The sequence below is a fragment of the Herpailurus yagouaroundi genome, unplaced genomic scaffold (genome assembly GCF_014898765.1).
Source record: "Herpailurus yagouaroundi ecotype Mexico unplaced genomic scaffold, PumYag 203, whole genome shotgun sequence".
NCBI lineage: Eukaryota > Metazoa > Chordata > Mammalia > Carnivora > Felidae > Herpailurus > Herpailurus yagouaroundi.
The window spans coordinates 20,215,537-20,227,607 of NW_024412434.1; the positions used below are offsets into that span (position 1 = coordinate 20,215,537).

The following is a 12,071-nucleotide window of genomic DNA, read 5'->3' on the forward strand; positions in this document are numbered from 1 at the left end:
ACCCCTGGAGCCTGCAGGATGCAGCCCGCCCACCCACGTGTCACAGTGGGGAGGGGAGGTGGCACTGGTCTGGTGCCGAGAGTGGGGACGAGGGGGCTGCCATTTCTAGGATCGGGAGCATTTCGGAATGGGAGTCTCTGCTCGCCTCCGTCTGTACACATCCAGCGTGTTCTCACCTCTGCCCATCCTCCGTGCTGTTCCCTCTGCCTGGACTTGACAAACAGTGGCCAGGCTTTGAAGTTGACTTGAATCCTCTCCTGACAGACCTCTGCGTGAGCCCCGTCAATGTCACCCTATGCCCGCGTGATACACAGAGCTAAAAAAAAATCAGAGACACCAAAAACCACCAGCTGGAGAATATGTAATAATTCCTTGTCAGTAAAAGACTGGTTCTCAGCCAACAGTACACTGGGCACTAACATGGCCCCTAGTCCTAGTGAATGGAAAGCAGCAGACTCTGAAGTCCTGGATCATTTCTTGTATCCCCTCTTGTTTTCCCCACACTTCTGACGTGAAAACCAGAGGCTGTTCTGGGTTAAATCCTGCTAGGTGAGGAGGTGACTGCACTTCCCAGAAACGCTTCTATTGAATTTCACTGAACTGTCCAGGGCTTTGCCTAAGCGGATCTTGGGTCCTTCTGAAAAAGCTTTTTACACCTGCAGCATCTGATCCGTTCTGTAGAATGCTGACAGATTTCTGGGGACCGATCAAGATGACCTGGTGATTTGTTACTCGCCTTTGTGGCACCTGTCCGTCTGTGGAACCTGCCTTCAGAAATGTTTCTTCATACTTTAATTTTTGTATGAAGGTGCAATTAATGCATCTGTAATTGGCCATCAGATAAAAATGTGTGGTAGCCACTCTGAGTAAGTATTACTGGGAGAGAATGTTGACTTACAGGCCTAGGAGAAAGTAGCATTTCAGGGAACAGGAAAATGTACGATTTGAGACCTGTACCCATTCTCCCCAGTAAATGATGCACAAGCATAAAACCCTAACTTGGAGGGGGCGACCTCATTCCTCAGAGCTCACTAATTTTTCTGTGCCCCGTTTCCAAGAGCTCTTGAATAAATTATGAAATCCGAGACGATGGGCAAGGGAGAAGAACACAGAGACATAGGACTATTGATTTTAGAGGAGTTTGTTTTATTTTAAAATGACTGTTATTTCAAGGGGGGGGAAGAAAGAAGGCCTTAGAAGGTTACGTGCACCCTCTTTCCCACTGAAATAACTAATACTTGATGTGGGAAGAATCAGACCTTGCCTGAGCCCCGCCGGGAAAGGCGGTGTGCTGGCTCACAGCCCAGGAGGGCGTGGGCACGTGGGGTCCGCTTAGCACCCCGACATCTCATCAGCCAGGTGCCTGTGTCCAGTTTCACATCGTGCACAGCCTCTCTTCTTCCCCACGATTGCTTGCCTGCCTCCCTCCTGTTTGATAAAATGCATCTAAGAGATTACGGCTTTGCGTGAGGGCCTGGCCCACGCACGCCAGGGTAAGGTGGCAGGTCGTCACAAGAGTCCAGCAAAAGTGCGTGGAGCCCACAGACAGGATTGGAGAACGTTCTGCAGGCTGGTCTCCCCGGAGTGTCCTCGTTCAGAGGACGCTGTCTGGTTCAGAGGGGGTTTCCAGAGTCGTCAATAGAGAAACCCGGCCGCGGGGAGATTTGGGCCACTTCCCCGTTGTCCAGCCACGTCCACCTGCTCCATATTGTCCTGGCATCACACGGGGCAGCCTCCTTGCACAGGCCACAGACACTGCACCTTCAGAGAATCACAGTCCCCACTCTGGTTGGTAAGAGATTTCTTGCACACAACGGTTCTGACATTCACAAGCGGTTCTCAAGAAACAACTTCCGCTAGTAACTCTAGGAAGACAGGGAGGTGTCAGTAGAATGACTAACACCCAGTGAAGTTGGTAGCAGGATGCAAAGCCAGGCAGAACCCGAGATGCTATTTGAGCGAAACCCCTCATATTAGAAGGGATGAGTCCGGGGCCTCCTAAGCTTGGTCCAGTGGTGCTGCCCCCTCCCCCTGCTGCCTTTGCCTGACACCTGTCTTTATTCAGACGTGACAGGAGCCTGGTAACATCAAGAGGGAACAAGAAGGAAAGTCCTCACTGTATACAGAACTCAGTGTTTCCTGTAGAGTTGCAGTCTTGTAACAAGGGCTGGAACAGAAACAATGGAATCCTTCAAAGTATGGATCGTTCCAGAATAAAGAAAGTGGGAGGATACAAGGGAGGGTATTTTGGAAGGCGTGGGATAGGAGTGGGCATTGAGCGGAGCACTGAGAAAGCAGGTACAGCTGCCTGCTGGGTCTTCGAACAGAGAACTTTTCAAAGAACATTACATCTCCAGAACCTAACGTATGTAACTTTAAATTAATAAGGCCTTTTGTGCGATGCTGTGATTACTTCTGAATATTTAGAGCTGAGCCTGTTTCTTTCCCTCGACTCCTAGGTAAAGCATCTAGTCCAGATAACGCAGATAAGGAAAACAAATCCCAGAGGAGCAAAGTAGCCTGCCTGAGGCCACAGATACAGCTAGTGGTGCCTCTGGGACTGGAACCCCGGCTCCCTGGGCCGGGAATGTGCAAGAAAATAGGAAGGGAGGATTGAAAGGTGATGAATGGGGATCAGGAGGCAGAGTTAAGTGGGAGGAAAGGCTGGATGATGAGTCTGGAAGGCGTTCCTGCCCTTCCTGCTGCTTCCCTCTCCTGCCTCGGGTTTGCCGAAAGCAGCACTTCCGGGTTTGAAACCGTTATCGATAAGTTGTTTATACAGAGTCTAGTAAGTTACTTAATTTCTCTTTGCTTGCAGTTCTGTCCCATCCAGAGGGTCTAACAGAACCTGGGGAGCTACACTGTAGACCTGGCTTTGCCTCCACGTCCCCTTTGGACACTAGGCACTGCTTTAGGTCTCATCCCAGCAGATATTTTGACCAGAAATATGGTAAATTCTGGGTTTTGGCTTTCTGGGCCCTAAAGAGAAAAGGCCAGACTAAAAGGTTTCAGAACTTGAGCCTGGGATTCCAACATGGACCTTTTGACAAAATTCCTATTACCGTGCCCGTCCCTTCAATGACAAACAGATGGCCATAAATCGTAGAAGGTAGTGCTGTTGTGACCTATATATAATTTGCTCTACAAAGGGTTTGGCCATCACTTGTGTTGAAAACTCTAAAATTCACTACAGTTGCTCTAAATGTTTACATCTAATCCTAAGTGGTGGTTTGCAGTAGCTCAGGTAGTTGACGGGTAGATAACCTATGTAAGCAGCTTAATAAGAAATCCTATAGATTATATTCTAATGGAGCTTAAATTTTTTTATCACTCTGCGTTTGTCATTGTGCTCAAGATTTAAAATTACGACGTAAACATTTTGTGTGAGATTATATTTCACTGCAGAAAAATTGCTCTACGATGGATCGCTTAAGTATATAAATATAATATCGCTGTCCTCAGCAGTCCCTAATTTATCTATAAAGTAGGCAGTCGTTAAAGGCTTGGCTTGGAGAAAAGGCCCCTGATGTAGAATAATTGGCATGTTAAATTCCTTTTAAACAGATCAAAATAACAGTGGCACCTAAAATTAACTCCTAAATCTTTCAAGGCCGAGCTTTCAGTAGGGTGCTTTGAGTACAAGTAAGTTAATATTTTGAGGCACTCCTTGAAAACACCGCCCCCCCCTTCTTTTTGAAAGCAGCCTCTAATGTAAAACATTTGGTTTCATTATGGCGATCTGCCGAGTCATTAACGTGTGTGGGTCTCACTTTGTGCAGGGGTTGATTTCAGGGATTTCTACACTTACCCTCCTCTGACACCACAGAGGAGTCTCTTCCTTTCGAGGCCCTTTCTGAAAGCAAGGCTCAGTAGTTAGAGGCAGCAAACCTGAGAGCTTCGATCCCAGATCCCACCATGCCCTTGGGGCCAGTTCCCATTTCTACCCTCTCTGGGCCGGTTTCTTTGTGCGTAAAATGTGGATTTTACTTACCTTATGGAGCCATGGTGAGGTATCTGTACATACAAAGTGGTGAGGATTTTATACACGTAAAGTGCTGCGTCTAGTCCCTGGCACATAGCAGGTACTCAGTGAATGGTTAGCTGTTGCTATTTTCTGGCAAACGTTTGCGGCAGCCCCACATAGGCCCCTTCTGTGCACGTGATGGATACTCCCTCTTGCTTCCAGGAAACGGCACCAGGTATGACCTGACCCCAGTCACGGCCGTCAGTGTCCACTTGCTCAGCAGTGATGGAACACCAGTGCTGGTGGACGGCCCCATTTATGTCACCGTGCCCCTGGCCACCCAGAGCAGTCTGAGGCACAATGCCTATGTCGCGGCGTGGCGATTTGACCAGAAGCTGGGTAAGCAAGACTCCAGTGATTGGCTCGCAGGTGACTTCATTCCTGTTTGATTTTTCCTTTTAAGATATCTGTGCAAGTCTCCTTTCCTTGAAGTTACCGAATTCTGCTGCCCACAACATATCGCATGGTTTCTGGTAGGTGAAGCTTACACTCCACTGTGCCAGGCAGGCACCTCTTGGGAGGGTTTTTTGTTTTTGTTTCTGTGTGTACATTTAAGTCAGTTTACTTGAATCTTTAAAGGTTATTAGAGCTAAAATTGGCTCCCCTGATCTTTATCATTTTATGCTCTAGGTTCTCTGATCCCTCGTGGTTTTCTGTTTCATGAAAAAGGAAAAACACTGCCAACAACACACCAGAAGAGAAAATAAAAATTACCCACAATGCCACCACCTAGAGAAAAACCACGAATAGCATTTGGGATTATATCCTTCTGGTCATTTCGCCATGCACACATGTGTTCGGTATCTATTGCTGCTTAACAAATTGCCCTAAAACGTAGCAGCTTTCAACAACCGTGCACATCTCCTGCGTCACATGTCGAGAGGTCAGGAATCCAGACACAACTAGCTGGGTGGTTCTGGGTCGGGTTCTCCAACAAGGTAGCCGTCTGGAGGGCGGGGGGAGGGGGGGTGCGTTGCTAGTGACTGCACGTCCAGTCTCACTCACAGGTGTTTTGCAGGCCTTAGCTCCTCACTAGCTGCTGGCCAGAGCCCTCAGTTCCTTGCCATGTGGGTCTCTCCATAGGGTGGCCCACAACATGGGCACTTGCTTTCACTGGAGCCAATGACCCAGAGGAAAAACAAAATAAAATAAAAATACAGAAACACAAGTGGGCAAAGCAGAAGTCAACAGTCTTCTATAGCCTCGTGTGAAAATGACAAACCATCGCTTCTTTCCGTGCACCGTTGGTCACAGAGCCCGGCGCTGGTACTGTGTGGGGCAGACGGCACAGGCGTGTAGACACCGGGAGGTGGGGATCACTGGGGTCCTCTCAGAAAGGCTGGCTTCCACAAAATAGACTTTTAACAGAAACGAGATTATATGCTAGGTACTCCTCTATAACTTGCTTTTAAGAATCGCTTGTATATCATAAACATCTTTCCGTGGCATCAGCTGTTACTCTGCAATGTCAAAATTGATGATTGCATAGCATTTCATTATATGGATGTGTCATACTTTGGTTGCTCCCTACCCTGTAATTGGAGAAAACATTACTATTCTTACCGGTGCTGTGATAAATATCTCTGTAGCTAAATCTTTAGGCATGGCCATGATTATTTCCACAGGATAATATTTTAGAGGAGGTGGAGCTGTTGGATTAAAAACATACATGGGGACGGGGCACCTGGGTGGCTCAGTCGGGTGGAGCATATAACTCTTGATCTCAGGGTGGTGAGTTCAAGCTCCATGTTGGACACAGAACATACTTAAAAAAATTTTTTTAATGTGTATAAAATTCTACGAGTGCCAGGGGTCCCTGGCTGGTTTCGTCAGTTGAGCATCTGACTCGGTTTTGGCTCAGGTCACGATCCCAGGGTCATGGACTCGAGCCCCACGTCAGGCTCTGTGCCGAGGGTGTAGCCTGCTTGGAATTCTCTCTCTTTCCCTCTGTCCCTCTCCCCCCCCCTTCTCAAATTCAATAAATAAGTAAATAAGTACAAAATTCTAAAGCTTTTAATACATGTTTTCACATTTTTCTCTGGGAAGTTTCACATTTGACGATCATCACAACGTGATGGGCACACACGCTCGTGTGCTTAGATTTTCACACCACCTGCATTCCTGTACCCCTTCGGTTCTTAGCAGGGGTCGATGGTTGATATCAAATGTGTTTTCAAAGATAACCTCTTTCCTTGAGTAGTCAAATTAGAGTTCTGGGAATTTATATTTGAAAATAAACGCCCGTTCGGTATTCAGGGTTTGGTGGGGTTTTGTTTCGTTTTGCTTTGCTTTCCAAATAACTACTAACAGGCGCCATAATTATTTGTGTGGAATTCACTGATTTAACCAGATGTACTAAACTTGATGTTGAGGAATGGGTGGCGCCACTGCAGTAACATATCCTGCACTGGGACAGACGTGCTAACCGCTGATGTGTGTTCTCCACAGTGTAGTGACTTTTTGAGGCTCTGTGATGAAGGTCAGGTCATAAGGAGCCCTGCGCCTCCCAGGAGAAGACAGATCGGGAGGGGTGTGACTGAGAGAATCTCAGAAGAACACAGGAGAAAGTAGCAAGCAGAAGGAGACAGCTTGTATTCCGTCTCCTGAAAGTCTGGTTCTGCTCCTTGTAAAACTGTAGGTCCGCCTGGAGCGAAGCACCGTGCCTGTTTTCTCATTTGTGCAAGACATGCTTTTGTCGGGGCTCCTATTCCCTTTTATATTCTGCTTCTCTCCCTGGACCTCCCAGTTGGCCCCAAATGTGCCCGGGAGCAGCAGCATGGCATGTGCGTAAGAGCCAGGGCTCTGGGGACACCCTGGATTGGGATTCCAGCTCAGCTACCCACTGGCTGTGTGCCTCTGGGGCGAGTTACTTCACGTCTCTGGGCCATAGTTGCCTCATCTGTGACATGGGGTTGGTAATAATAGTACCTCATGTTGTTACAAAGAGTGTATCAGTCAGAGTTCTCCAGAGAAACAGAACCAATAGGATATGTGTGTGTACCCCCAAAAAAGGAACGAGAGGGATTTATTTCAAGGCAGGGGCTACTGGATTTGTGGAGGCGGACAAGTCCAAAATCTGCAGGGTGGGCCAGCAGGCTGGAGACCCAGAGAAGAGTTGATGTTGCAGTTTGAGCCCGAAGGTAGTCTGCTGGCAGAATCTCTTCCTCAAGGGAGCTCAGTCTTTTTCTTAGTGCCTTCAACTTACTAGATGAGGCCCGCCCACCTTATAAAGAGTAATCTGCTTCACTCAGCCTCCTGATTTATATGTTAATCGCATTTTATTTTTTTATGTTAATCCCATTTTAAAAATGCCTTCACGGCAACTTCCATACGTGTTTCACCGAGTATCTTGAGACCATGGCCTAGCTGAGCTGACACAAAAAATGAACCACTCCAAGGACTAAATGAGTTAATGTCTGTGAGAAGTATAGTACAGTGCCTGGGACATAGCAAGGACTCCCTAAGGGTTTATAAAGTCAGCAGAAGGCTTCCCGTTCTGTAGGCTTTCACGGGCCGTGCCTCCCAAACCGCTTTCCCAGACTTCCCCTTAGCCCAGATCTCTCAAAGGATTGTTCTCCACATGCGGCTTCCTCAACCCGCCGCAGTCCCGCTTCTGCTGCCCACTCTCTGGAAACAAATGTCACTGAGGTCACCAGCAGCTGCGTGACAAGGCAGGTGACTTCCTTCAGTGTCTCTGCAGCGTTTGGTGGCTTCTGTTCCTCTGTGAAGGGCTCTCCTCTGTTGGCTGTCTGACTCAGTGTCCCCCTGGGTCGTCCTCGTCTGCTGGCCGCTGGCCTCCGCCCTACGCCCAGCTCCCAGCTTACCTCGTATCATTGCTGGGGCATCTAATCACTTCACACACTTCCACAGCCCCCTGTGCACCCAAGTCTGTTCTCTGCTCTCTGTTCCCGACCTTCCATTAGACATTGGCTGATGGATGTGCCTTAGGACACTCAGGTCCGACATGCCTCAAATTGAGCACATCCACTACCCTCACTCCAGCATTTAAACCTCTTCGTTCCTGCGTTTCCTCTCTTGATTAAGGGTATCACGCACCAGACCATCGAAGTGGAAACCTCGGAGTTATCCCCACTTTATTCTTTTGCTTCACCTCTCCGCCTGCAGCCATGTGTGGTCCCTTCCAAAGTCCTGTTGCTGTCACATCAGCGTTTCTCAACCTTCCCCTCTCCCCTCCTTCTCTGTGTCACTTCCGCCTTGGTTCAGACTCTTCCCACTTCTTTGACCTATTCCAGCAAGAGTCTGCCTGCCTTCCGCCTCTGCTTCCCTCCACTAGCTCTTGTGTATCGCTGCTTGGGTTATCTTTTAGGGGCGCCTGGGGGGCTCATTCGGTTGAGCATCCCGACTTCGGTTCCAGCCATGATCTCGCAGTTCGTGAACTCGAGCCCCACATCGGGCTCGCTGCTGTCAGCCTGTCAGCACAGGGCCTGCTTTGGATCCTCTGTCCCCCTCTCACCCTGCCCCGCCCCCACTTGTGTTCCCTCAAAAATAAATATCAGAAGAAACTTTGAAAGCACGGATCACTTCCCCTCGTGAGATGGTCTCTCAGCTACTCACAGTGAAGCAGTCCGCCCTCCTCCCGGCACAGCGGCTCAACGGTGTCATCAGAGCCAGCCCTGCCGGTCACTCGGCCTCACTTCCAGCGCCGTCTTCTACACGCCCACCGTTGCTCCCCCGCCAGACTGTTCACCCTCCCCCTGGCTGTGCTTCGCTGTGACGGTGTAACTTCTCACATCCCATGAGCAGGATCTCAGTTTTGCAGTCCCTCTGTCCGTCCCCTAAACAGTAACGTAGCCCCCTCTCAGTTACAGTGTGCATATTGCAGTGACACTAGAAATGCATGGGGATGGGGCCTTGTAGTTTCTTGGTTATCAGGGCAGTTTAGTAGACTCTGATACAACATTTGTACTTGAGATGACTACATACAGGGGCGCCTGGGGGCCTCAGTCGATTAAGCATCCCACTTCGGCTCGGGTCACAATCTTATGAGTTCGAGCCCCACGTCGGGCTCTGTGCTGACAGTGCGGAGCCTGCTTGGAATTCTCTCTCTCCCCCTCTCTCTCCGCCCCTACCTCACCTGCACTTTTTCCCTCTGTCTCTCCAAATAAATAAACTTAAGAAAAAGAGGTAGGATAACTTCTTAAAAAAAAAAAAAAAGATGACTGGGGCGCCTGGGTGACTCAGTCGGTTAAGCGTCCAACTTCGGCTCAGGTCATGATCTCACAGTTCATGAATTCAAGCCCTGCTTTGGGCTCTGTGCTGACAGTGCAGAGCCTACTTGGGATTCTTTCTCTGTCCCTCTGTCTCTCCACCCCTCCCCCACTTGCACTTTCTCTCTCACACAAAATAAATAAACTTTAAAAAAAGAGAGGTAGAATAACTTATTTAAAAAGAGAAAGATGGCTATATACATAGACAACAATGGTATACATACATAGTGAGAGAGAGACACTGTGATCACTGGTCCTTCTGAGGGAGCCAGGAGGAATCAGAACTAGAGGACATGGGAACATGATAGTGGAAGCAGAGATTAGAGCAACGTACTTTGAATACGGAGGAAGGGGCCATAAGCCAAGGAAACAGGTTTTTCCCCTCAGAGCCCCCAGATGGAGCCCGCCCTTCTGACACCTTGCCTTCAGCTCAGTGAAACTGACTTCAGACTTGACTTTCAGAACTGTAAGAGAATACAGTTGTGTTGTTTTAAGCCCCCAAGGCTGTGGTCATTTATTACAGGAGCAACAGGAAATTAATACGATTACAGGAGTCCATGAAAACGAAGAAATGCGCATTGTTATGCAGCCTCTGAGATGTAAGATATCCGGTTTCTGCGAATAATTCCCACAGCATTGAGCCTTCTGCCATTGGGAATTCTTGTTGGGTAATTGATCGGTTTCCTTTTTTTTTTTTTTCATTTTATTTTTTATTTTTTAAAATTTACATCCAAATTAGTTAGCATATAGTGAAACAATGATTTCAGGAGTAGATTCCTTAATGCCCCTTACCCATTTAGCCCATCCCCCCTCCCATAACCCTTAGTTTGTTCTCCATATTTATAAGTCTCTTCTGTTTTGTCCCCCTCCCTATTTTATATTATTTTTGTTTCCCTTCCCTTATGTTCATCTGTTTTGTCTCTTAAAGTCCTCCTATGAGTGAAGTCATATGATTTTTTTCTTTCTCTGACTAATTTCACTTAGCATAATACCCTCCGGTTCCATCCATGTAGTTGCAAATAGCAAGATTTCATTCTTTTTGATTGCCGAGTAATACTCCATTGTGTGTGTGTGTGTGTGTGTGTGTGTGTGTGTGTGTGTGTATACATATGTATATACACACATATATATATACACATATATATACCATATTTTCTTTATCCATTCATCCATCAGTGGGCATTTGGGCTCTTTCCATACTTTGGCTATTGTTGATAGTGCTGCTATAAACAAGGGGGTGCATGTGTCCCTTCGAAACAGCACACCTGTATCCCATGGATAAATGCCTAGTAGTGCAATTGCTGGGTCATAGGGTAGTTCTATTCTTAGTTTTTTGAGGAACCTCCATATTGTTTTCCAGAGTGGCTGCACCAGCTTGCATTGCCACCAGCAGTGCAAAAGAGATCCTCTTTCTCTGCATCCTCGCCAACCTCTGTTATTGATGGAGTTGTTAATGTTAGCCATTCTGACAGGTGTAAAGTGGTATCTCATTGTGGTTTTGATTTGTATTTCCCCGATGATGAGTGATGTGGAGCATTTTTTCATGTGTCGGTTGGCCATCTGGATGTCTTCCTTGGAGAAGTGTCTGTTCATGTCTAAATGATCTTTTTAACCTAGCATCTACTGCAAAAAGCATAACTGCCAAATTCCTGATTATAACAGATTGTATGTGTACACAGAAAAGCCAACATTTGGATAGTCATTCAAAAATAATCAAATGAGGGGCGCCTAGGTGGCGCAGTCGGTTAAGCGTCCGACTTCAGCCAGGTCACGATCTCGCGCTCCGTGAGTTCGAGCCCCACGTCAGGCTCTGGGCTGATGGCTCAGAGCCTGGAGCCTGTTCCCGATTCTGTGTCTCCCTCTCTCTCTGCCCCTCCCCCGTTCATGCTCTGTCTCTCTCTGTCCCAAAAATAAATAAACGTTGAAAAAAAAAATAATAATCAAATGAATCAAAATATATTTTCTGAAAACCTTAAGATTGGATGGACATTTCAAAGAAACCATGTTTTCTTCAACTTCCTCAACTCAGGAGAAGCTACATATTTCATAAGGTTGTTTTTTCTACTGTTTTTTCCTTTACTATTAAGGTTTTTATTTTGTTGTATTTAGTCAATAATATCATTCTTTAAGTAGAAACTAAGTTATCTCTGGACGCCTGGGTAGCTCAGTCAGTTAAGCACCCAACTTCGGCTCAGGTCACAATCTCACGGCTTATGAGTTCGAGCCCCTCGTCGGGCTCTGTGCTGACAGCTCAGAGCCTGGAGCCTGCTTTGAGTTCTATATCTCCCTCTCCCTCTGCCTCTCCCCCTCTAGCGGTCTGTCTCTGTCTCTCAGAAATGAATAAACGTTAAAAAAAATTTTTTTTAAGAAATTAAGTTATCTTGGTTAAGTAAAAAGTTCCAAGACTGTATTACCAGATCAGGAAAAAAGTAGGAACACATCTTAAGCATCTAACACTACTTACTAATTAGCAGCTACTTATGATTAATTCAAACACAAGAATCACTCCAAACCATTTTAGCACTTTAAATTATCTACTTTTGAAGTAAATCAAAGTAACTGTAGTTCCAAACAGTCAAACAGCCACATACAGCAATCTGTGAATCCATTACAAATAATTGGGGCGCCTGGGTGGCTGAGTCAGTTAAGCGTCCGACTTCGGCTCAGGTCATGATCTCACAGTTTGTGAGTTCGAGGCCCGCGTCGGGCTCTGTGCTGACAGCTCAGAGCCTGGAGCCTGCTTCAGATTCTCTGTCTCCCTCTCTCTCTGCCCCTCCCTTGCTTGCACTCTGTCTCTCTCTCAAAAATAAACAAACATT

At 47.1% G+C, this 12,071-nt stretch overlaps 1 protein-coding gene across 1 annotated transcript in view; it reads left to right on the forward strand.

The window, feature by feature from the left end:
- Positions 1-12,071, forward strand: part of FAM171A1 (family with sequence similarity 171 member A1) — a 103,368-nt gene that overhangs the window by 61,740 nt on the left and 29,557 nt on the right. Inside the window, exon 5 of the mRNA XM_040451329.1 lies at positions 4,187-4,363. Within this exon, the coding sequence (XP_040307263.1) occupies positions 4,187-4,363 (177 nt within the window). The remainder of the gene's footprint in view (positions 1-4,186; positions 4,364-12,071) is intronic.